General features: G+C 33.6%; 1 protein-coding gene across 1 annotated transcript; it reads right to left on the minus strand.

Annotated features, from left to right (window-relative positions):
• Window positions 1-453: 453 nt before the first annotated feature.
• On the minus strand, window positions 454-27,078 carry LOC129230687 (uncharacterized). Its single transcript, XM_054865109.1, has 6 exons — window positions 26,823-27,078; window positions 19,572-19,654; window positions 19,352-19,441; window positions 11,848-11,995; window positions 8,164-8,330; window positions 454-984 (listed from the first exon to the last, which is right to left on the minus strand). Exons 1-6 carry the CDS (start codon window positions 27,061-27,063, stop codon window positions 841-843), a joined length of 873 nt encoding a protein of 290 aa, XP_054721084.1. The 5' UTR covers window positions 27,064-27,078; the 3' UTR covers window positions 454-840.
• Between the last annotated feature and the right edge of the window lie 565 nt (window positions 27,079-27,643).

Here is a 27,643-nt window from a genome sequence, read left to right on the forward strand (position 1 = left end):
GTTGATCCCAGATGGTGATTGAGTTCTGTGATCACCTTTCCTGCTGTTGTTAGGTTAAGGTTCTTTGGACCTTACAATCCGCTTCAATACCCGTCAGTTTCTTTCACTGAGCTTCTCCTTTTGACCACCGTTTTGCCTTGCCAAGCTCGTCTTACCGCGCTGAGTGTATGCTGTCATGACTTAAGATACTGTAGCTCTAGAAATGCCAAAAACCTGAGATGTTTCAGTAACACTTGCTCGAGCTAGATGCACTCCAACAATATGATCTCTTCTAAAATTTGAGAGGTCTCCAGAACTTCAATTAAGCCATTATATACTACTTGAATATATACATATATATATATATATATATATATATATATATATATATATATATATATATCTATGTATATATATTGCTAATTAGAAACACCCCGCCCCCCCCCCCCCCCCCCCCCAGATATCTAGCTTTATTCTTTATTACATATGCAGGGCAATCAAAAACGCCACTTTTATTCACAGGTGTTTCCATTATTTTGATAACTACCTGTATTTAGCTATGAATAATAAAAGTCAATTTTCATTATACATATTATTGTAACAATAATATAAGAAAATAAACAACAGTCATTTGAGGGTGCATTTACTATATATTAGTTTATGCTGAATGAGAACTTCTAATATATATTAAAATATCGGATTTTTTCAAACCATATTTATGATTATCTAAGTTAGAAGTTTTACATTTATTCGAAATGCACATGAGCTAATGTTTTCCACTAATGACTTTAAATATATATTGCATCATGTTTTCAAATGAATGAATTATGAGCACAATTTTCTTTGTGTTGCTTTTAACATTTATACCATGTTGTCATCTTTTTGATGTGGAGAAAACAAAGAAATCAAGTAATTGAACAACTCTTCAATGCTGGATAAAAAGTGAAATATTGTGGCAAACAGCAAAACGGGAACTGTGTTATATACTTCTACAAGAAATTCATGCTGAAAAGAGATAGAGAAAAGCAAGCTATTAAAGGATTAATGCAGAGATATATTAGAATAGATTATTATAGAAATTCAACATTAGAAAAAGTACTAAATATTTTTTCCCAATTTTACGCACTCAAAATTTTTAAGAAGTCGTTAAAAACAAGTGTGCACAAGTTCTTTTCTTGGTTAATTTTCTGTGACATATGTTTTACTGTAACTACATTCGAACATTACCATTTCTAAATTTTTATACTTTAAAATTAATCAATTCCAAACAGAGATTTATTTCTTTATCAGAGCGATTGTCCTTCAAATTTGACGTGCTCCAATAAAAATCTGTACCTTAAAGCCAGATTAACAAAGGTCACATTTTTACAGGAGATCAGAAAAAAAATTTGTTTACTGCATATGAAGGTTGGGACACACTCTTATAAAACTGGTCAATAGATATGTTTTTTTTTTAATTTTTTTAAACAAAATTATGTTGTTATGCTGTAATAGGAAATAGGAATCTCTTATATAATTAAAAATTGAGCGTATCTATGTATGTCCAAGCTTCTTCTCCCGAACGACAGTGAACTGACCATTGAACCAGGTATCGATGGATTCGTAATCTTCCCGTCTTCATGTTTGGCTATTTAACATAATCCTCCAATAATAATTAGCGGAGATATCAATTAAAAACTATTAATTATGAAGCTTGGATTTTGACACAAAATCCCTATTTTTTGAAGGCTTTCCTCCTTTCAAATTATTATTCAGTGCTTCATCTCAACTTTCCGCAACAACACTTTTACTAAAATGTATAGCGGGGTGAAGAAAATCATTGAGATGAAAGATCTGTTGCCATTTTTTTTCTTGAATATGAACAGGTGAAATTCTTGTTTTTGTTTTGAGGCTTTTCCTGTAATCAGGGGATTTAAAATGTTTACTTTTTGGGGGGTTTTCCGCAATCTGCCGCAAAATTTCTGATTTTTTTTTGTTCAAGCCTGATTGTTAAACAGGCATCACTAGACATAACGATTATTTTCGTGGTGCACCATGCAAAGCCGGGCGACGGAGCTAGTCTATTCATAAAGTCTGACCACCAATGAGATGGAAAGACTTAACATCTGGTTTCAGACCCCGAAGTGGTTTTTTGGCGGAAAAAAGTAGGAAATAAGGAATTAAAAATTTTAAAAGTAGGAAAAAAATCACTCAAAAAAGTAGGAAAAAAATAGAAAGCGATAGGACTACACACACGTCAAGAGGAAACATTTAGCGCAAACTTTATTTCTAATGTAAAATAAACTAACAGTATTTTTGATTTAAAACTGTCCCAAAAATAAACTAACAGTACTTTTGAAGTATTAAAGGGATTTAATGAAAGACCGAGTCGCAAAAACAAGACAAAAGAAACAAGCTGACAATCAGCAGCATGAAAAATAAACTGGTGGAAACAAAAATATTATTTACAAAAATATGCAAATAAAATCCAAACAAAGACACACTTTTCAACAATACAGTAATAAAAATTTTCAATGTGCGATAATAAAATGCAATATAGCAATCACAAATTAAAAAAAAAACAGTAATAGTAATACTAAAACTGCAATAAAACCATTTTTGTTACAGAGTTGTTTTATCAAAAACGAAAACATTCCTTTGAGAGCGTCCATTTATCATTTGAAAATACTAACACTTTCAGCTCCTGTTGTCATAAACTATGACACAAAAAGCAAATATTAAATTAGTTTTATTTAAAAATAATCAGCAGCTGACATGCATTTTTGCATAAACATTGGCAGATCTTTGAATTTAAAAAAAAAAGAAAGAAAAAGACTAAAAAATGCGGAATTAAAATAAATTTTCTTAAATATGGGACATAAAATTTATAATAAAATAATTAAACTAAATAAATAACGAAATAAGTAAACTAAAGGGTTTGTATTCTGTTATGTATTTTTAGCATTCAACATAATTTTTTTTTTCAGGCAATTCATTTACGGGAGTCAGTGAGGTCAATTTCTCCCCTCCCTGGATTTGGAACATTAATTCTTAACTATACAAGTTTGTGCGGTTTTTGTTGTTTTCAGATAAAATTTGCATTCAGTATACTGTTTGCGTTCAGTATCTTCGCTAGCCACCCCCGGGGGAAAAATCAAAATGACTGGCCAGTTTTAATTTTAATCACGCAATAAAAACTGAATATTGTTTGATTTGTTTGATGATTTTATACCTCCTTGTTCCAAAATTTTTGTCACCGAAAAAAAAGGGAAAATCCATGTATGGTAAAGATAACATTTTTATTACAGACAAAGATCATTTATTGTCCATTTTTCACAAGAAGGCACTTCGCCACGCCTACTCGAACGCAGAGTTCCATTTTACATGGGGGTGATCGGAGAGCAATCCACGCGCTTCTGAAGGAAACAACCAGACAGCCTTAATTTGGGCGTGCATTTCAGTGTGCAAAAAAGTCTTAATGGCCATTACATCACTTGCTTCACTTGTCCGTTGTCATTTTGGTTATTCTTGCATTTTAAAAACTGCTGCTTTTACAACAAAATGCTATGATCCGAACATACCTTCTGCCGACAACAGCGAAATAGAATCATCGGATACCACGTTACGAAGAAGGAGTCAAGTGCCTTCTCGTGGAAAACGGACAATACTAATGTTTCTCTGTGCATAAAAGAGAATGCATGTAGTTTCTCTCTCAATCCTCACCATACAACAAAAATATTCATTCAGAAATTGTTCACGAAATTGAGAGTAAGGGGGGGAGCAAATCATCTGGCATCAAATGTGCATATATCTCTTTCTCTCTCCCCTCCCTTTGATCAGGCGCCCTGAGTACAATAACTTACAGTAGATACGCCGCATCAGTATAATTGCCGCACCCCGAAAAGAGTAAGTCTGTCAAAAAAATTTTAAATGTTCAGAAATGCTGCATTGCCGTACGCAGCACATAAAAATGATGAGCTACTCCTCAATATTCATGATATATCAGAGTACAAAATACCCATTAAAAAGGAAAAAAAAATACAGTACATATTTGCTTGTGGCTCTATCCCCAAACCTTTAAAAATGTGAAGAAATAAAAATGGAATCTTGCATTTAAATTGATTTCTGATTTTTCTCTGAAAATCGGGAACGTTTTGCCCATCTAGTTTTTGCCGTGTTTCCTTTTCTTTCTCTCTCTTTTTTTTTTGCAAATAGACGCTTTGCAAGGAAAGAAAATTAAGTTTTATAAATTTTGTAATCATGTTTAGGATTTAAAATGAACAATAATCATATTTATTTATGAAAAAAGTTTGTTTTCGCGATTTTTTTTTTGAAGTTATCCGTTTTTGCGAACTTTTGTTATCTGTGCCTTTTATTTTGTAATAACATCAATAAAATATGTACAGTGTACAGGTTTTTCATTTTTTGCTTCCTTACGTTCCTTTTATGGTTTTTTATTGCCTTTCTGTTTAACTAGAGCTCCATTTCACTTGTAATCAACTATACAAAAAATTGGCAAATAGGAAATTCGGCTTTTCCCACACTTTTTGGACAGTTTGCCGTTTACTTTAAAGCTTCTAATTGAGGGGTAAATAATATATAATTGCATCAGAATGTGCCAGTATCTGTTTCTTTATTTTTCGTTAAAACAGTAGGACTGAAGTCGGGGCGATAAAAAGAAAGTTGAACATAAACGCTGCAACGGCATAAAAGTCACTTACGAATATTTAACTTTTAAACATGCAGATGCCACAGTGTTCTTTCCAGAAATTACTATAGTCAGTGAATTAAAGACTTAAGATTCGCTTGTTTCTTTTCCTTTTTAAAACTGAAACATGCAGAAAGTTATCGATGCGGCATTGTAAAAATAAGAATCAATGCACAATTAAAAGTGCTATACTAAAGAAAGAAAAAGTAGGAAAAAAAGGAAAAAATAGCTCTAAAAAGTAGGAAAAATAGGAACTCTTCGGGGTCTGTGGTTTACTGGTGGAAATGGACTCATCTATTAGTTTTCAGGAATACTACCTTTTTAAAATGAAATTACTGAATTTTAGGTGCTCCAGCAATGAAATAATGCCCTCACGCTAAGCATTTATAACTTATGGTTTTGCATGGTAGGGATTGACAGACATAAGTATATCTATTTTATAGCAAGTTTCATTGTTGGTAATGTCAGAGCATTACTGTTTGAGGTAAGTACACAAGAACAACCCACAATGTGGGTGTGTAAATATAGTTGTTTATGTTTCTAATTCGTTCAGTTATTGTGCCCACACCCGCATGTCACCGTACAGTTACTCAATCTGTAATTTTGGCTATCTATATATATAAAGGTGACAGTGTTTCTTTCTTTGTTTGTACCTGATGGCCAGAAGACCCCATAGCACTTACAGCCCTGAAACTTTGCACATAATTTGAACGTACCCTGGGGGTCTGCACCTCGAAGACCGAATTCAAAATTTCTAATTACTTTTTTCATAATTAACTGATTAAGCTGAAATTTCACATTTTTTGCCTATATAGGGGGTAAAAAATCCCCCCCCCCCAACATTATATGTCGTTGGAAAGAGCGTTCCTTTCCGAACAAGATGATGTTTTTAGTAAGGTACTGCCCTACAGCCAGGTCTAAAGCAGAAATGCATGAAAATACACCGCCAGCTCAATCAATTCCAGCCGAGGACTGCAGCTTCGTGCTTATTGGCACTTATCAGCCCGGCATAGGAAAGTGACTGAGCTGGAGGTGGAAAACCTCTTAAGGAAGCCAAGGGCGGTATCTTAGTGAACATGCCTTGCCTTCAATATTCGAGTTGAACCGAACCATTGTTTCGGTCACTCCTCTGGTCAGTGCTAATTCTGTATTAGCTATCAGTTTGTTTGGCACTCTTGGCTTTCTTAAGAGGTTTTCCACCTCCAGCTCAGTCACTCCTATGCTGGGCTGATGAGTGCTAATAAGCACGAAACTGCAATCTTCGGCTGGAATTGACTGAGCTGGGGATGTATTTTCATGTAAGATGATGTTTGTTCCATTTCTCTCAATTAATTAGAACAGGAGATATAAGTGATTCTGATTGCAAGCCTAACTGAGCCAATTTTCAAGGCTTAACTTAATTTTTGTTTCTGCAGTGATGTCATCTTCAATATATGGATTAAACGTGCTTGCAGTGACGTCATCTTCGGTATACGGTTGCATTCGAATAGTAGAACCGGTGAATTTTTGATTTGATTATTGTGCTGTTGTCATTTTTGTTAAATTCATTGTGCAAATGTTAATTGATTTTTTTTTTACTTGAAAGTTGCTTGGCGAATTTAGTGATAAGCAATGTTGTTGCGGATTATTTGTTTATTTCACAAAATATTTTAGATTTCCAAGGATTGCATTTAAGTTTTCAAAGCGTGTTCACGCATTTTAGTTAAAAAATATGATTACTGATTATTTGACATCAGATGAGGGGAGGAGAGGTTTTTTTTTTTTAATTGTAGAGGTTTTTTTTCTTTCCTTTTCTCAGACGATAGCTTTTCTATAGTTAAATTTTTCATATGGGGTGCAGGTTTTCCTTTTTGTCCTAGATGTACCAAGTTTTTTTAATTGTGTTGTTTTTCTGCTGGGGAGTTGAATCTTTTTTTATACGGAATACGGGATTTCCTTTTTGTCCTAGATGTACCATGATTTCTGGAAATAGGTATTGAAAATACGAAAAAGATAGATATTGATTAATTAATACCACTGCCAAATTTATTTAAACAGTCGACGTAGGCGTGAAACTTGGCGTAAAAACAGGGGGGAGGGGAGTGGATTTTTTTATTCAACAGACCTTTAAATTCTTAGCACGGGCATTGCCGTGCGGGTTACATCTAGTTATATACATGAAGATATAATAAAGAATGCATGACAAAATTTAAATCATTTGCTTGATCTTTTACTAAAAATTCTGTTAAATTTTTATTGGTTGTTGATTTGATAAAAATTACAAATGTTTTTATTATTTGTTCTCGTTTATTTAAAGCACAGCTGGGGAACCTGCTGCCTCTGAGAGTTTAGTGTGAAGTCTCTAGCTCTTGTACTAATTAATATTTAACAAAAAAGTTACCCACCTTTAATTTAGAGGATTAGACCTTTCAAAAGAAATAGTACCGTATTTTCAGGAATAAGCGCTGTGGCTCATACAAGAAAAAAAGGTAAAAAATTGCCAGTGTGGCGCATATAACAGGTGCGGCAGATAGTCTTTCTTTTTATTTTCAAGTTAAAAAAAAAGTTTTAAGCTAAAAAAATGAAAATGCTGCCAATAGACTGCACCACATTATTTCCTTTCATTTTGCGAAATCGCATCAGAGGGCGAGCACGAACAAGCCTTATCGCATCCGAGCGATGGGATCAGGAAATCCTTCGACCTTGAGCAACAAATAAAGCAAAGAGGGGGGTGGGAAGGTGAGTCAGCGATTGCTTGTGTTTCACTGAGGAGAGAAAGGCTGATCCACGTGGGTGAGCAAGCCTTTTCATGCCGGAGCAAAGGGGTCAAGGAGAGGAACATTGTAAGCAAAAGTACTAGTAAGGGAGGGGGATGGATGTCCAGTGTTGTAAAGGGAATTTACTACCCCCGCATAAAAGTGGGTTGATCGGGGTAGTCAAGCAACTTAATGGAAACTTGGCTCCTAGCTCTAATTTTACTATTCACTCGCATCGCATCTTTTGCTGTCATTCGTGGCTTATCTTCTTTTATGGAACTTTTTCACAGGGTTGCTTTTGAAATAGCTGCTAAGCGATTGAAAAGTTATACTGCAGCCTTTAAGTTTAAGGCAATAAAGGCAGAAGCAATTGGAAATCCTCTTGCTGCCAGAAAGTCGGGCATTAACGAGAGATACGTTTGCGGTTGGAAATCAGATAATTTAACCATCAAAAGTGATGGCCGATTGAGGGATGCCAAAGGCAAAAAGGGGTTTTTTAAAAATATTTAATTTATTGTTAATTAAAAATACTAACGAAAAAAAAATATTTTCATTTACATTTAATCCAGCTTTCCTTACTACTAATTGTGCTTTGAAGTTGTATAATGTTGGATGCTCGATTATGGAGGGTGGGGCGCATTACATTAAAAAAATTTTTCTTTGAGAATACATTACAATGTGGCACTTACACCGGGTGCGGCGCTTATTCCCAAAAGTACGGTAAACTACAAAAAGTTAAATTTTCATAAAATATCAACTTACCACATTAAAACGATATATTTTTGCAATGAAAGTTTTTGTTCTCAAACGAAACGTTTGAATTTTCAGTAAAGAATGCTTATAGAGCCTTTCTTTAAACCTTTTCTTCAACAGCTCAGCTCTTTTCCAAGGCAGTTGCTTGTCTCTGTCTCCAAACAGCTTTTCTGGCCCTAAATATATAAATTTTAATGCAAGAAGACTAATTTATACTTAATAATATTATACAAACAGCTTTTTTATAAATATATTTTCATCCATCTAATCAGTACTAAATGAAGTATATGATCAACGTTATAGAGATTTACTTGAATGGAGCATTAAAAAATAAATTTTTTTTCTTAAACTTGAAAATATTAAACACAAACTTTGGTGTGATCTATGTGCATAACTATTGAATGTTTGTTTTGATTAAATCATGGAAACAAGTAACAAAAATTAAAAATTTTAAAAACTCCCGACTGAGTGGCAAATGTAGAATCAAGAGGAAAAATTGAAAATCCTTTTGAAAGTCTTGTGCTATTAAAAATCAATTACAAGAAATTTAATTAAATAGAAACTCGCAACAGATCAAACTTTCAAATCATGTTTTCTTTCCTCGTTGGCCAACAATGAATTCAGTTACCATTCATGTGAATAAAGGTACTTAAAATCTGCTTTAAAAAAATGTTATAATTCGAATTCTATGTAACATGGAAGTTGCAAACACATCCCATCAGAGGCAGGAAAAATTAACTCTTTATTTTGGTACTAAATTTTTTGATTTTTGGATGTGTTTTCACTGCAAAAATCGCGAATACCCTTTTAGAGGTTTTTAAGTAATATCGTTGTTAACTAATGTCATCCATAGACCCAACGTAGCTAAAAACACTCTAGATCAACTCAACTTTCGAACGATTTTTTTTTCTCCAAAATTGGTCCATCCGTTTCGGCATTAGAGTGCCACAGACAGATACACAGACACACAGATAAGTCAAACTTATAAGTCCCTTCCATTGTGTGTCAGGGGTTAAAAACTGAGCAATCCAAAAACTTTGAAAAGTGATGCACATCAAAAACAGGAATGCACTCAAGAGGAGGCTTAGAAAGTTAGCCTGTTTTTTTTTTTTAAAGGTCTAATATAAATTAATAATATCTATTTTGGATGTCCATTAACAAAGTATGACATATTATTCAAAATCTTCTGTTAAAGAAAAAAAACATGAACTTTTTTTAGAAGTATTCATCATAAGAATTTCTTGTCTCATTTGCACATGACATTGTGTGTGCCATTGACAATGTGTGTGCCAATAATTGTTCAGCAAAATTTCTGGTTGGATATAGGGAAGAAGGATTTTACTTTTGTTTATTGGTACTCTTTCGTTTGTGCTCGACTCTGCTGTAGTTTGAACATAGGGCTTACTTATTTTCATTGAAAATTTATTATAGCATTAGTGAGAGCACAAGCACATTTCTATTCATTCAATATATATATATATATATATATATATATATATATATATATATATATATATATATATATATATATATATATATATATATATATATAAACATAATTCTGCAATTCATCAGCTAAAAACACATAATTCTGGGAAGCACCTCCGTTACCCGAGTATTTAGAAATTAAAGCTAACTAAACAACTGCAATGGAAAGTTGCAATAAAAAGGTGTATTATAACCAATAAAAACATTTATGCAGCGCCAAAACTTGGATTTTTTCGAGCTGGAGCAAATCTTGGAATTGCCGCCCTTAACCATATCCTTAAAGTTTTTTATACCAAGTTTCAACAAAGAAAAACTCAGAAAATAGGGTGAATTTGCCACCTGGGGCAAGGGCATTGGTTTGCTCATCTCTAGATCCAGAACTGCATTCATAGGACAAATAGTTAAAGTAATTATCTGAGTGATGTCATGAAAATAATCAATTTTATTGCTTATTTAAAGCAACGCAACACATTAAGGTAAATTTAGATGACATTTAAATTTTGTATTTTTGAGTATTGCATTGAAAAATAATTGAATGTTTTTGTTTATTTTTTAGTTCCCTATGTCCTGCATGTTACTAGCATTTTACTATAACTGTGAATCTATCTTTTATTATCTGCTTTCAGTTTATCATATTTCTTATTATTTTCTCAATAGGAAGCAATACAGAGCATATAGAGCAAATTCACAAAATTAGTTTTTTAGAGTATATATATATACAGTCGGACCTCCATATATCGAACTTCCACATATCGAAATTTTCTATATATCGAAATTCCAGCACGTTTCCATGTTCATTACATAGAAAAATTGTTTCTATATATCGAAAAAATCTCTATATATCGAAATTTTTCTCGAGACATTCGTAGATTTTCTTTTTCCACTTTAGACTGTTTGTCTCATGAAAAATGAAGGTTAGGGGAGAAAATTATGTTTACTAAAGGTTGCTATGAAACTCATATGGAATCTGGGGCTGAGAGGTGTGTAGAAAGGTCGTTGTTCCGTTCTGGAGAGTTCTTAAATTCCGTCAAGTTCATTTCAAATCTTATTACCAGTAACACTGTAAAATCAGTTTCAAGTTATCCCTTTTGTCTGTTGATTATCATTTTTAGTCTTTTAACTTCAGTAAAAATCATTCAGCTTAAGTAGATTGTGTTTTTTTTTTTTTTTTTTTCTTTTTCTCCCGATCACATTGTCAAAACGAAAATACCCTAATATTGCGGATCAAGTTGAATTGACGAAAAATGAAGATGTGTGACGACGCAAAAGTGTAATTTCTGTTAATTTTTCAATTCTTAACTTTTAATCCGATGCTCGTATAAATTAGAAATTGGGTTTCATACACGAAAATGAGCTTTAATTTTAATGTTTTGGGAGATTTTTATGATAAAAACAGATTGTTTCTATATATCGAAATTTCTATATATCGAATTTTTTTCCGGCAATTTGCTACTTCGATATATGGAGGTCCGACTGTATATATAACTAACTCTAAAAAACTAGTTTTGTATTTTTTAAATACAAGTACAGAAACTATTACCGTTAATAAATGTCTTTATTTAATTTTAGAACAAACACTTTTAACATGGAGCTTTTACCAAAGTGATTATTTAACAAACTGCACTTATAAAAATATTTTCACTTTCAAATACAGTTGAACCTCCATATATCGAACTTCCACGTATCAAAATTTTCTATACATTGAAATCCAAGCAAATTTCTATGTTCATTACATAGAAAAATTGTTTCTATATATCGAAAAAATCTCTACATATCGATTTTTTTTCGAGACATTCATAGATTTTTTTTTCCATTTTAGACTGTTTGTCATGAAATATGAAGGTTAGAGGAGAAAATTATGTTCACGATATATGGAGGTCCGACTGCATCATATATCATTTCTAATATTTCAGCGTTTTTTTAACTTCAAGTAGGCTACCATTATACTGTTATAACCAATCACTCAAAGGGCAAAAAATTCTTCAGCTAGGGTTTATGAAGTGAGTTATTTTTTATTTCAGTATTTAAAAACATTTATTTTTTTCAAATTAGTGAGTCAAGCCACATTAGTTAATATTCATAATGATGTAAAGATATGTATTCTTGGCTTGTACACTTTCTGTACCACTTTTGATGAACTAGCATATTAACTACTGGATCAATTGTATTTTCTACATATATTAGAGAAATGCAGATAATACTTACTTTCATCACCAAGAGGTGGTAAGTAACAATCTATGTATAACGCTACAGCATCAAAAAGCAGATCTAATGTAAGCTCACAAACTTCACCATAAGGTGATGCTAAAAATTCAACAAATTTCTCAGTGCCTTGATCTGTTAGTTGTACAACCTATTGAAGAATGCAATGAATTACTATTTATTGAAGAAAAATACATCAGTAGCAACGATTCGGGAGGGGGATGGGGAGCGACTGCCCCCTCACTTTTTTTACCATCAAAGATTGCCTCAAAGTTAAGATTTCCATTTCAAAACATTCTGGGTGAGATTACCCGAACATTATCGCCAACAAATATTGTTTAAAATTCCAGTTTTAACCTTCAATTTTGAAACATTTCTGGGAGCAAATCCCCGAGCGCACTTCCACTTTCCATTACATTCAAAGGTACCTAAACTTGCGACTCCAGTTTGAGGGGAAAAAATTCAGAAAGAGAATCCCCCTAGATAGCGTAAAATTGCGTTTACTCCAATTTAGAAAAAATAATCTGGATATCTTTTTCTGAAGTAGAACCTTTTCGTTTCTCCTTAAGTTAATATAAGAGAAGTCTGAAATGATGTTTGTTTAAAAGATTTTTAAAACATGTTTTAAACTTTGAAAAAATTCTGGGAGAGAACCCCAAACCCCTTAGTGTAACAAAAGGACCTTACGGTCTCGGAAATTCAGATCAGGATGAAATTCAGCAGATTAGTAGTACCCCTTAAGAGTATTCACACAGTAAAGTATGTAGGTCAGTCAGAAAATAAGTTACACTTCTTTGGAAATATGTTCCGAGACCAGTTTGATGACACTGTCTGGCAATACTTTAGACAGGTACCTTTATAGTGTGACGTAGCGGCGTTCCCAAGGCAAGACTAGTTTTTCTGATAATCAGTCGCAAACATGTCTCGACAGCTGCAAGTAGTGTCCAAATTGGAAATGCATGCAGCAATCCATTTTTTATGGGCAAAAAAGGATAAACTGCACTGAAATTTATGAGCAGTTGCTTAAAGTATATTTTGAAAATGCAATGTCACATTAAGCTATCACGAAATGTGCAGCATGCATGAGAATGGACTTCACAGATATTGACAGCTCAGAGTGCGAGGGAAGACCAAGTTTAGGTGGGAAGTGTGGGATCACCCTTATTTGCCTCCTAGACCTTTCACCTCTTGACTTTCATGTTTTTGGTCCCATGAAACAAAAACTTTCAAAACAAAAATACCATTTGGATGACTATGTGAAAGCTGCAACTCAACAATAGTTATTGGGCATTGGACGGGATTTCTCTGCAGATGGCATCGAAACACTTGTACCAAGCCTCGACAATTGCTTAAATAACGGAGGGGATTACGTTGAAAGTAGATTTTCAATGGAACTTTAAGATGCCAATAAAGTTTTTGCAAAATTTCAATCGTTTCGTTGTTTTTTTGAGCAGTGCTACTAACTTTTTGACTGATCCTCGTAATAAAGTGCACTATCCAGAACATTTCGAGAAAACAGCCTCTAAAGTTTTACAGGCTGCCTATATGCTAGTAGAGATTTTTTCCCAGCAGCAACTCGGTGGCTGTGCAGTCAGCGTACTGGACTTCCGTGCAATCCAACCTGTGTTCGATACCTCTTGAAGAATTCTTTTTTTCACCAAAATATACCTCACTTGTTCTAACTTGCGATGTTCATTTTGATAGACAGGTAAAGAATCTAAAAAAGCGTATACAAAATTGCGCATATCCCATTGAAAACGATAGAAAAATAAATACCTGTGAAGACAGCATAAAAATACAATCTGTAGTCACTCATCAACTGCCATCGCCAATCTTTTAAAATAATAAAGCTGAAACTTTCTTGGTCTGTCAGGATCTTTGTGACGCACATAGCGCCTAGACCGTTCAGCTGATTTTCATGAAATTTGGCACAAAATTAGTTTGTAGCATGGGGGTATGCACCTTGAAGCAATTTTTCGAAAATTTTACCGAAAAAATTATCATAGCGTGGAACATGGGCAAGCAAATGAACATAGCAAATTGGTGGGAAATTCATTCATCCGTTATTTGTAAGGCAGGTGTGTTGCATACCGAACCATCGGGTCCATAATGAAGCACCGACCAGTGTTGGCGCATGCGCAAAGCAGAACTGCCTCCAATGGGTCGGATCTGGCTGACCCACCCGACCATGCTCAAAGGGGTGTTGGAATCCGATCCCACTAAGTTACGATAGCTCGAATCGGATATCAATCGATATTCTAGGCGGTCGGATTTAAAATATATGGCCGACCGAGCAAAATATCAGATAAAAATACGTCGAGCGAAATGATGGCTCTGACAGTAAAATGGATACTAAAATGAAATACATGATACGTAATTGCATATTAATGTGAATTTAGTTATTCAGGGCGACATGTCGACATCATCGGTCGTATAATGGGAGTACCGATAATTTCCGAACTCCACGCTGCTGCGATGGGTTGGACCCGATTTAAGACAAATAAAATTCGTTGCTTCATTCTTGAATTTATTTTATTTTAAAGCAAATTCTGAGATATGTTTTCATTTTCGTTGAAATATTTCAGAAAATTAGTTTTTCACTTATCCCTATACTTTTGTAATTAGTCATTATAAATTAAATTTCACTTATTTAAAAGTAGCTGAGACTATGAACATGAGACTTGATATTTTTTGCTATATACTTTGTAGTTAAAAGTAATTTATCTTTCACTTAAAATGAATTCCATTCTCCCTTATTCAATTATTATTATTAAAAAAAAAAAAAAACAATTTTCAGAATTTTACCTTGCCACCACTCATGACTTAAATACAAGGTTGGGTTTTTGATGTCAAAAGCATGATTTCAATATGACATGTCAAAAACTCAACTAGTGAAAATTGATCATTAAAGAGAAATAGGTCATATTTACTAGAATCAGATATGAATATAAATCTGAATGTTTTTTTCTGAGAAAATATCAAAAAAGGATAAAATCTATTGATGTATTATGTTATATTAAAAATTGTTTGTGAACATTCAAGTAGTATAGGAGAAAGGGGGGGGGGCAAATGTGAACAATTTTTTTCATTTCTTTATTTTTGAGAAAAATATTAGCAATTTCTCCAAGCAAAAATGTCCTTATGAATGAACAGTTTTTTCTGTATGTATTTTTTTTTCCAGATTTTTCTAAAAAATATTTCTTTACTCTCAAGTAGTACTTCTGACTATGCTTTCTTGGTGCGTCAATTTTTTTGTTAGAGAGTGTATTTGAGAATCTTTTACAGCTTTGGTGTAATCTTTTCTTCACTATTGTGGCATTTGATGATCTGAAACTAAATTATACCATCAGTATTGTATAAAAAAAACTTATTAAATGAGTTTATGGTTCTGCAATTTAATATAGTTCTCACCAAGGAACCTATCCCGGTTACTCTTGTCTAAAGTTGCATTTTTATTGACTCGATATCAAGAAATTTCCAGATAGAGCCCCTACATCCTGTCTTTCATCCTTTCTCCTGACATTGCCAAATGTAGCCTAAAAGTTTTTTTAGGCGGTTAAGTTTTAAAAAGTTCTGCAGGAGAGCTCATGCCTCCTAATCTAATGTTACAATCAGGGTTGCCACACGTCCCGGGATTTCAAGCGACAGTACCATATTTTGAAAAAGTGTTCTGCATCCCAAGGAACTTTGATACGGGACAGCTAAAGTCCCGTATTCTAGCTGATAACAATGTTTTACAGAACGAGACATCGTTTTAAGGGAAAAAAATAAAGTAAAACAAAAAATGAAATATAATGAGCAATAAAGAAAATTATGTAACAGCAAATGCCAAAATCGTTTTCATTTCGATTTGGTTTGCATGTTTTGTTTTGGCAGCAGACCACGAGAAGTCAAAAAGTTGCTTTTTTTTTGGCTCATTGACTAATGTTGGAAATGTATCAGGGGCCTCCGCAGCTCTGTGGTAGAAGCTTTGTCTTCTAAGCCAGTGGCCATTTTCGCACGAGGAGAATAAACAACGAGTGCCTAATGCTCGGTCAAATCCGATCCGAATGACGAGAAACGTCAAAGTATACGAAGGAAGCTTGTCGATCCGTTGAATGCTTTGCGCATGCGCAAATCTACAGGTCGGATACCGAATCCGCTCGCGATGGTCGGAGCTCCAACCACTGCGTATTGGCAAATATAGAAGCTAACCAAATGACCTCTTAATTTTCTACTACAGGCAAAGTCGTGCAAGTACCGCTAGTTTTTAATAAAATGATTCGGTACGCCTGGTATGCTTCGAAATTTTCTGACAAAAGAGAAATTTTCATAAATATTAATGAAGTATGTTTTCCTATGAATCTTTTACAAAAATGTTGCTCTTGTAAACAATCTTCCTTGATACATTGTGCAAGGTGTCAAAACAATTTTTCTTTTCCATGTTTTCATGATAATTATTGTTCAGGTGTACATATATAAATAAATAATTGATAAATAAAAACTCAGGGGTCTGTCCAGGATTTTTCCCAGGGTCCGTTTTTTGTGAAAAATCAAATAATTTTGTGAAAAATCAAATAATTTTGAAAAAAAAATTTTTTTTTGTAAAAACGCAAGTTTAGACTCTTGAGATTGTGGAAACTGCATCATTGACACTTAAAGTTGAGTATTTTTCCTTCTTTTCTGTTGAGAATATCATTCTTGAGTGTTTTTCTAGTATTTGAGGAGCGGGGGGGGGGGGGCAGGCATCACTCATTGGGAGATGGGCACCCCTCAAGTATCCAATATTTAACTACCATTTTACAGTTACAAATTATACTAGAAATATCACTTGTATGGTATTTAAAATAACTGCAAGAAAAAGAAATTCAGGCAGAGGTTCAACATTTAACTTTTTCTTAACCCAAAACACTGTTTAAGAGCACAGTTTCGTTTAAAACTTATAAACTCTATGATTTTTACAAAAATAAAAAAAATATTTTATTTGTTTGCAATTGCCAAAAACTAGTTTTGCCCTGAAGTTGTAAGCTGCCAGGGCCGGACTGGTCCGTCAAAACGGTCCGGGCGGTTACACCAAACTGGCCCTTAGCTCAGGGATAAATCTACCCCTCCCCCCCCACACCTATGTATACAATCTTGCAAGTTTAAGGGTTTTTTGAAAATGGTTTGAGAAAAGAGCCATAAAGCAAAAGCAGGGTCATTGCAAGGTTAAAAACTTGGGGAGGCCTGTAGGCTGACAAGGCCATTTGTTTGACCTTGGCACTAGCGGATCCAGGGGAGGGGCTAGGAGGCTCCCAAAATGAAATGGTTGTACACTAGATGAAATGACATTTTGACACAAGTTTTTCATATCCTTCTTTTTCTGTGTCAGTTTTGTCTCATAGGTAACAGCATCTCACTATATGAAAAGTGTGATTAAAAAAAATCCTTTGGTCTCAGGTTTGGTTTTGCTCAATTCAGGTAGGGAAATGAAAAGCAACGGTGACAGTAAATGCAGAGATTGTTGACAGTATTTTTACCACAGGTATCAGCAAGTGGATGGGAAGAAAGTGTAAATTGAGTAATTCTTATCTTTCTTTTCTTGCACTATACGCAAGCTGATAATGTGGGAGAGAGGATGAGTTACAAAATATCTTAGTAAAAGTTAATATAATCTAAAATAATCGTCTATTGCGTTTTCAAAGTTTCACTTTCGAACAACTACCGGGAAAGTGACTTTGAACCTCTCCTCCATAAAACATCATCTAAAACTGCGTTTTTATTTCTAGTTTTGAAACTTCCCCCGGATTCCCAATTTCTCTATGACTATAATACATTTATGATTAAATTCATGTTGCTAAAACTTAGATCTAGTAATATCTCACTGCTAAACAAGATGCTGAATAAATTATCTCTGTGTATTTATATATGAGGTTGAAAACAATAAGGGGCAATCCTGTCCCCCCACTCATATTCTTTTTCCATTGCGACGGCTCTGTCTTAGCCCCCTCCAAAACAGATTTCTAGATCCGCCACTGGACCCTGGTATGCAGGTTCCTGGTTTAACATCTATATAAGTGATACCCTGCTGAATTTCACAAAAATTTTCAACTGTGCTTCTACTATTCAAGATGGATTTTCCTTCCATTCAAAAACAAATTTCAGTTCTTTTCTCAAAACCATTAAATTCATGAAAGATATTTTTACTAATTTCTTTTCAGAAACGTGTCTTCCAAATTTGATCAAAAAACTTTTTTAAATCCTTTAAACGTTAATCTTAAGCCATTTTGAGTCACATATCAGGCATGAATGTGCGCAACCACAGTGCAAGGAGGGGGGGGGAGGGGTTCCGTGCTTAAGAAACCCAACCGCCCAAGAGAGTGAGAAAAAAAAAAAAAACTAGTACTAAGACTTATTAATGTCACAAATTTCCACTGCTGACCTCTGAAAAGGGGCTCTACAGATTTTGTTGCAGGAGGGCCCAAAATTTTAAGATCCGAGCCTGGAGTAGATATAAGGTGCATAATGCATTTGAAATAAAACATTGAAAATTGATGGAGTGCGTTGAAACAAACCAACACCATTGCTCTTGTAGGGGGCATCTGTTTCACTGATGCTTTTTTAGAACCACAAGTTTGCATGAGACAAAATTTAAAAGAAGATACCTGAAGGCTCGTCATTTAGGGGGGTCAATTGCCTTCCTAAGTTAAGGAATTCAATGTATTTACATGTATGTGGGTGGTGTTTGCTGTTTTTTCGTATAGTTTACATCGAGTACATTCCCTTTGGTCCTGGAAAAAATTTAAATGACGTGCCTGGATACCTGCAGGCTCATTTACGAATTTAAAAAAGTAAGTTTTGCAACAGGGAGCATAATGTTAATTTGAAACTTAAATTTTGCACGTTTGGTAAGAAAACTTTTACCCACTTTGAGTTTTCCGAGCTTGGCCAAAGCTTGAAACTGCAGTCTTAAATGATCTTCCTTCAAGGTTTTAAATTGAATTTCAATGGAAAAAATACAGAAATAGAGTGAATTTGTCACCCAAGGCAAGGGCTTCGGCTTGTTTCCCCTTGATCCAGTACTGTATTAAAGAACTACGAAAGGTATTGGGGGGAAAAAAGGAAAATGCATTTTTGAAAAAAAAAAATGCTTACTTGAATTCATTTCTAACAAATTCAAATCACATTTCTTGCCACAAAGAGTGAAATAGAAACCTTTCACAAAGAAACTAAAATAATGCAGTTGGGTAACACAAAAATGTGGTCATATGGCCAGATTGGTTAATTGCCTGTTTCATTTAGTTGGTACTTTATTATCAGTTTCATGGAACTTTTAGAGACATTATTTTCATATGGAAAATGCCAAATTGGAAATATATAAATCTTCTATTATTTTTCACCAAGTTAGACTAAGTTCTGAATAATCCTTTTTCTGACAGCTTTTTAATATCTTTCGAAAAATTTTAAAAGTAAACTTTTTTTTTATTATTGTTCATTTGACATTACATAAATATAAGAATATTTTTTATGAATGAAACTATTAACTTACTTTAGAAGTTCCAATGTGTTTTACAACTTCGTATTTCTTAAGGCCACTTTCAATAGTGTCATCATAAATTGTGCGTGTGTGTCTACATAGCTGTAAAAAGGCAGAAACTGAAATTAATTTTAAATAAATGCATTTGAACCACCACTTGGGTGATAAAAATGCATGGGTTATAAAGAATCATAAGGAAACAATAAAAAGATACTAATTTTAAAAAATTTACTTTCTTCCGTTGATTACTAAAACTTGGGCCTATTCCTTGTAGAGTTTCCAAACCTTTACATGCAATATGATCAGCAGCTTTTACTTTAAAAGAAGAAAAATAATAGTGAACACTTAAAAAATAAAATAAGAAATCTATCCATGTAAACATAGTTATTTATATAGAGTTGCTATAAAAATAAATCAAGAGAATCATTCTGAAATATACAACTGCTGCTTGGGAAAATTACTGTTACATTTGATTTGGTAATCATTAGGCACTCACAGGACTGTCCAAAAATTAGGCTACCTTGCCGAGGTTTTATGATCAATCTTTTATCACAAATCTTTGGAAATTATGTCATGATAATTCTTCCAGGGCCTGAGCTAAGCATTCGCATAAAATGATAAATCTGGCGAAAAAACTTTGATTTGGCAAAAGTCTTACCAAGAAGAAAATTCTCAGAAACTTCAGCAAAAAATTCTGTGTAATCGATTATATTTTTGTGTAATCATAATCTGGCAATAAGACACTCGTAATCTTGTAATCGTAACTTTAATCAACAGTTTCTTGTGAAATTGTAACTGTAATCTAAACTTCAATAATTGTAACTTAAAATCGTAATGGCGTAATCTCAACTTGCTGCAACTGAAAACTTAGCTGAGATTCTACAATGGTATAAAAGAGATGAAATCTGGACAGAGGAGGAGATAAGACTCCAATAGAGACGTAAAAAGGAGGGCCTTTAGACACTGCTGATGGTTATCAAATGAGGATCATAAACAAGCTCTATCGTAAGTCGTTTTTACCCTGTAGGTGCCATTGACAGGGACCCTGCAGGAATGCAGGCAGTGTCTCTCGGGTTTTAAAGATTGGTCATCAATTTTCCTTTCCATCACTCAATGACAGGCAAACAAGCAAAGCTACGGCCTCAGAAAGAGAACAATATGAATAGTACTAGCATATGCTTTCGGTTCGAAGAATTTTTGAAAAACTGTTATATATGCCTTTTGGCGTTTTTTTTTTCTTTTATTCACAAAACAGAGCTGGCCTTAAGCTGATTAGAGCAAAAGGGTCCAATTGGCAATTAATACGTTGAGCAATAACATAAAAGGGTCAAGGGCTCCTTTCCCAGGGTCTTGCTGTCTCATGGGCAATGCGAATATTGCCTCAAGACCCCAAAATTTTAGGCATTTCCAAGCTTTTTTTTTATTTATATACTTACTTTTATTATTTTTTAAAAACTTTATTTGTGCTGATATACAAAATGCTAAAACTCAGCAGCAATGACAATTTCTCTAATATACAATTAACACTAAAGTAGGTGCAATTCCGAAAAATAAATGAATAATTGAACAAACAATAAAACTCAAATACTGTGTGCTTGATACGCATTAACACATCACACTAACAATTCTAAAGAGCACAAATTGCCTATAGCTTCCATTCTTTTCCTAACGTTTAGACAGCCTGAAATTTGGTTTTTAAATCTTCAATGCGAAAATATTTCTTGGGGAGTCACTAAACCTGGACATACCTTCAAAGGTCACTGAAAATGCATTTTTAAGACTTCGGTTTCAAAAAAAAAAAAAAAAAAAAAAATCAGGGGGAGATTACTTGACCACCTAACTTTACCTCAACTTTATCACAAAAAACTGACAAAAATTACAAAATTAAGTTCTGAATTTTAAAACATTTCCAAGGAAGGATGATTCATAAATTTCACAACCCTTGACCCCTTATTCTCCCCTAACCTCTCCAAAGGTAGCCTGAAATAGTGTTTTTAAGATTTAAATTTCAAAACATTTCTCGGGGAAGGTTTCAACCCCTTTTCCTAACTAATGATCCCTTTCCTTAGCATCAAATCAATAGCTTAAAATTTTCCTTCTAGAAAATGCTACTATGAGAAAAACCACGAACTCTTCCTTCCCATGAATAACCTAAAATCGATTTCAGTTTCGAAAAAAATTCTGGAGGAAATCTCTTCCCGTTTCTTCTATTGTTAGCAAACAGGGTCTAAAATTGTGTTTTAACACTTCAATATCAAAAAATTTTTGAAGAGTCACTGAATTCCTTAACGTCACCAATGATGCACCTTAGAGCCTTTGATTTTGAAAGTTTTCCACAGCAGCTAACCAATTTGACTATTTCTTCTCCATCTTCATCAAACATCACCAACTGGGGAAACATTTTCGGTAGGTGTCCGTCTTTTCCCTTAATTTTACAAAAAATTATTCAAATATGCAATTTTAGACGTCAGCTTTGACGACTCTTCTGGGGACCGTGGACAGTTTGTCTGACCTCTAATCCCCCCCCCCCACCTCACCTTCGTACCAAAACTGCTTTTTTAAACTTCAATTTTGAAAAATTTCCAAGAGCTCCTCCTTTCTTTGCAACTCCAAAATACTTCGATCATCCCAAAGATTGTCTTAAATATTTTCAGTAAGTTACCGCCCTATAGCCAGGGCTAAGGTAGAAATGTATTTCATGTATTTCTGCCTCAGCCCTGGCTATAGGGTGGTAACTTATTGAATCATAGCTGCCAACCTCAAGATACAAAAAATAGGAGCACTTAAGGGAAAAAATAGGAGCATGAAATTGTGGCCTGCGCTAAACCTTCCTTCTGTACCATAAGTTTCCTTAAATTCTAAGCATTTTTTAAATGCTTTTCTGAATTTTCATGTTAGATTTTCAACAAAACTACAACCAAGTTTAAAACAAAATTATTTTACATTAAAAAAGCAACATTACATTGATACACATTGAAAAGTTAAAAAAAAAACATGATTACTGTTTGATTTAATAAAACTGCAATCTTTTTTTTTAAAATATGCTTGTATACACATCCTACATACATAAGAACATATTGAAGATTAAAAAACACAATTATTTCTTATACTTGGAAGTAAAGCAACTTCATAGTAAAGGTCAAGACTCTGAAATTTTGAAAGTGGCCACTAGACTCCAAAAACTTAGTGGTCACCAATGTCGCCAAGTTTTGAAATATAATCTGGAGTGGGGGAGGCAGTTTTTACAACTTCCCTAAAAAAATAATAGATGAATAGGATTTAAAGAGAGATATTCAATACTTTTATTGCACATGGAAAATTTAAGTTAAAATAGGTTTCTGATTTATTTAAAATAATAATAATAATAATAAAAATTAAAAAATAAATAAATGAGAAGTCAGCAGGAACCTTCAATTTAGATGAAATAGTTTTAGTTTATAGCAAAGCCTACAAGGCAATAAGGATCAAATAGATAAAATTTCCCCTTCAAGAAAATTATTTAAAAAAAAAACATAACTTTTTGCCTTTTGTTATTTTTGATAGTTTGCATTGAGACAAACAACTAATTCTGTTTTCGGGATCTTAAGCTATTAATAGTCTTGTCTACTTCATGTTGCAAATAACCAAACATGGCAACAACGCGAAAAATTCAATACAATAGAATTTTGAGTTTGTTGCATTAAAAGTAATTATAAATAATTAATTAGCCTTAAAAAACTAAAATTTAGACGAAATAGCAAGTTTTTATCACTAGAGTCTAAACCAATGAGGATAAAATAATATTCTGAAGAAAAAATTTCGCATTTTTCAAGAAAAAAATTTAGAATTTTCCGAAAAAAAAAAGTTTATTTTGCATTATTTTCAATATTTTGCATTGCAATAAAGAACTAATTCCGATTTTGAAAACTTGGCCACTTAAGAGTCTTGTGTACTAAAATCTCGCAAATGACCAAATATGGCGACTAAGTCAAAAATTCAGATATAAAATTTTGAATTTATTGCATGAAAAGCAATTATAAATAATTAATGACCCTTAAAAAACTAAAATTTAGACGAAATAGCGAGTTTTTAGCATATTAGAGTCTAAACCAATGAGGATTAAATAATATTCTGAAGAAAAAATTTTGCATTTTTCAAGAAAAAAAATTTAGAATTTTCCGGGGGAAAAAAAAGCCCATTTTTTATTATTTTCAATTCATTGCAATAAACATCTAATTCCGATTTTGAAAACTTGGCCACTTAAGAGTCTTGTGTACTAAAATCTTGCAAAGGACCAAATATGGCGACTAAGTCAAAAATTCAGATATAAAATTTTGAATTTATTGCATGAAAATAATTTAAAAATAAAAAATCCCCATGAAACTACAATTTAATTGCGAATTTTTAGCACATTCGTGCCCAAAGCAATAAGGATAAAATGAAATTTTAAATGGTATAACTGTTTTCATATTTCTCAATAACATAAATAACCAAAAAAAAAACATTTTGCAGCACATTTTGCTTTTTTCATTAGTTTGCATTTAAAAGAAACACCCAATTCTGCTTTGTCTTTGAAAACGAAGGCGCTTAAGCATCGTCTACTAACTTCCATCTTGTGAATGACCAAACATGGCGGCTACGTTTTACACATAGCTGAAATGCTCGATGAAAAAACGACGATCTCCAATCGACGCTCCCCCTCAGTGTTTATCCTGACACTAAGCTTCCAAAGCATCAAATTGTCTTCTCTTTTGTTGAGTTAGTGCACAATTCCTGCCTTCGAGGATAGGGAAATTTCTTCTTTTTCCTCAAAAATCGAAAAGTGTACAAGCAAAGTAAAAAAAAACGGAGTTTTTTGGAAAAAATCGGATTTTCGGAGTACGCAATAAAAATCGAAGAAACTCCGGGAAAAACGGAGCACTTGGCAGCTATGTTGAATATACCATGCCTTGCCTTCAATATTCGAGTTGAATCGAACCATTGTTTCGGTCACTCGTCTGGTCAGTGCTAATTCTGTATTTTAGCTACCAGTTTGTTTGGCACTCTAGGCTTCCTTAAGAGGTTTTCCACCTCGAGCTCAGTCACTCCTAAGCCGGGCTTATGAGTGCTAATAAGCACGAAACATCAGTCCTCGGCCGTGAATTGACTCAGCTGGTTATGTATTTCATGCATTGTCTTAAATACTTTTAGAACTGGCAAATTTAGGTGCATTTTACTTTTTCGTCAAAGCTTTCAATTGTGCATATAGGCGGCTAGTAGAGGGGGGGGGGGATCGCCCGCTCACTTCCAAGAGTGAAAGGCTCCTCATTTTTCAAGATCGATAGAAAAATAATTTTTTATTGGGTGTGGATTGATTTATTTTACGAAAATAAGAGCTAAAAATTCCAACTAAATGGACTTTTCTTTTGTTATTTCACGCTAATTGAACTTTGAATTGGAAGAGGGAAGTCTAAGGTGGCTCTCCATCCCGATTTTAGAGGCCATATTTCACATTTAATGGAGACGATTTGATCAGTCAAGTTCAAATCCCATAAAATAAGTCCAATTTTACGAAAAAAAAAACATCATCAGGATAAGAATTAAGCAAGACGGATAATGGCGGCTGTTTTGAATCCTTGCCTGCCTCTGAAAAATTGATGACAATTCTCAAATTTGTACAATTATTCTGTAAAGGGCCCCACCAGAATTCTCCAATCGGGCCCCACATGTGCTAAGGCCGGCTCTGTCACAGAAAATGTGTCACCAAAACTGCCTTCAAAAAAAAAGAAATTACTCACATTTTTGGAAAAACCTGCCCACACTTCCAAAGGTGATAATTCTTTCAAAAAAGAGAGAATTGAAAGCAAACTAAAAACTTAAGAACCCAGTGCACTAAATGGGCATGATATTGATCCCCTAAAATACTGGGGATCAAACATTCATGTGCACAACTTACTTAGTAAAATTGCACCTATGCGCATCATCTGCTCCAGTTGAGCTTTTGCTCAGCATTCCTGGAAAATTTTACACTTCACCGAGAATGAAACCTGATAGTTTTAAAGCATTGGTGCTATTGAAATCGAATAAAAGTTTATTTTAAATGCAGCATTTATTTTTAAACATTTACTTTCATATATCATTTATTTATACTATCTGAATGTATTTTAATACCATGCATGGTTCACAAATCCTGCATAAAAAAACATCCTAGTTCTTTTTTCTCAATAATTGGGCTGAATTAAATAGTCCACTAGAATGTAGGAATATAGCACGCAAATTTTAGAAACCGTAACCTCTATAATTTTGGTTGTATGCAAAATAAGAAAGAATATTTAAATCATGTACAATACTCATTATGGTAGGGCGAGCCATTTAAATATAGGATATCTAATTCCTTATGCAGGCTATATTGTCAATATAAATATGTAGTATTTAAATGCACAATCTAAAATCATAAATTTCCAACTATGACCTAGAAACTGCAAAAAAAGCGATGAGAACAATATATTCAGTTGGCTCTCTGTTTAACAACATTCTATTTAACGACTTTCTATCCTTAGAGAAGACTTTTCATGGTCCTGGATGCTCCACTGTAGTTTTAGAAAAATTCTATTTAAGGACGATTTTTTGTGGTCCCTTTAAAGTCATTAAATAGAGTCAACTGTATATGCGCATGTATTTTTCTCCCGCAAGTATGTAATCGTAATCAGAATCGTAATTGGCACAACATAATTGTAATCATATACATTTTTTACATAATCTAATCATTGCTGTAATAATAATTGTAATTGTTATCTCCTATTTTTCAAGTTTGTAATCGTAATTGATTATTCTTTGGTAATTGACTCCAAGCGTGGTCTATAAGAATTATCTACATCTACAAGGGAAAAAAAAACAAACTGGGAACTTCATGTTTTATGCAGTTATTAAGTATTTAGTAAACTTAAATGTATGCTGCATATTTAAAATATAAATACTTGCATTATATAATTTATAAAATTATTTCTCTGTTTTCCAATTGAAATTTTTTTTCTCTCGATGGCTAATTTGTTGGTGAGCAATTGAAATCCCCAGCATGGGCCCTGTACTTCCATAGACTTTTTTGTAAATAAAATTCATGATTCAAAAATTAAATAGGAACACAAAGCATTGATTGTACTACTACCTTATCTAAATGACAGCTACTAAATAGATTTCAACTGTCATGTTGAACATCCAGAAGAATGAGAAATAAATAAATACTTTAGTGCGGAGAAATAACAGGAAATAACCAAAGTGTTTTAGCAAAAATAAACATGTTACTGAATAGGGGGAAGTGGAGTATGTTGTCGGTGGGGCAAGTTTTCATTTTGCAAAAAGTACGTGCTAAAGTTTTTATTTTCACAGTATACTATTATTTTCAATGTGGCCTACCTGCATATTCAATCATTTTTGATAGCTATTTCCCTACTAATAAGATGAAAATGAGTATTTTTTATACATGAAGAAATCATTTGTCACAATTTAACATATTTTATGTACTTACGTTGTTTCTGAAACTTCTGGAGTACAGGTTTTGAGACAAAATATGCTGCACGTTCAGTAGTGTCTAAGGAAACTTTTATAATAACATGACATGCCTTCACATTTTGGTACGTTTCGGCTGCAATATTCCAAGCTAAATAAACCATAGGAATACTAGCAATACGATGCATAAATTCACTCTTTGAGAAACGATTAGATTCTACATCCCTATGAAGAACCATCTTTAGGTGTCTTCGATACATCAATCTTTTTAAATATAGCTACATAAATAAAAGTTCAGGCAAATCCTGAATTTTACGTGCCAACGGAGAAAGTTGGGGGTAAAACAAATTATTGCACAGAATAAAAGGAAAACAATAAGAAATGTTTTCCTTTAAAAACCAATTATAATTTCGCAACCATTGTCTTTTCTTGGATCCTATCCAAGTTTAGTGATAAAATTTTCCTCATTGAATCATTGTTTCTCATAAAACTGAGCAATTAGTGGAGGTCGCGAAAGTTGGAATCAGAATTTGAAAAACTGACAGACACATCATAGTTTCAACCTGCAGAATAAAACAACTTTGTGAAAAGACTTTTCTTTTTGTCTTTTTGCATAATGTGACCATGTGTTCGTTGTAGTAAATTGTTTGCCAAAGAATGACAATAAACTATCAGCATGCAGCTACGCTACAGCTGACAGACATCAGTCATATCACGATTAATAGGGATGCGTTCATTCGCCTCGGATACATGGATCGGTCGCCTCGGTGCCACCGCAAGTGTTCGGAAATGCTAGCGATCGTTTCTGGCGGTGTCGCAGTCTGGAAACGGTTAGCAAGA

The sequence above is a fragment of the Uloborus diversus genome, chromosome 1 (genome assembly GCF_026930045.1).
Source record: "Uloborus diversus isolate 005 chromosome 1, Udiv.v.3.1, whole genome shotgun sequence".
Lineage (NCBI taxonomy): Eukaryota > Metazoa > Arthropoda > Arachnida > Araneae > Uloboridae > Uloborus > Uloborus diversus.

Bases quoted from the DNA above. Each gene is read 5' to 3' on its own strand.
- LOC129230687 (XM_054865109.1), bottom strand. From the start codon at position 27,063: ATGTATCGAAGACACCTAAAGATGGTTCTTCATAGGGATGTAGAATCT. The intron at 19,655-26,822 runs GTAAGTACATAA...CTTCTTTTAAAG, and splicing joins CCAGAAGTTTCAGAAACAAC to TAAAAGCTGCTGATCATATT. The intron at 8,331-11,847 runs GTAAGTATTATC...TTATATATTTAG, and splicing joins ACCACCTCTTGGTGATGAAA to GGCCAGAAAAGCTGTTTGGA.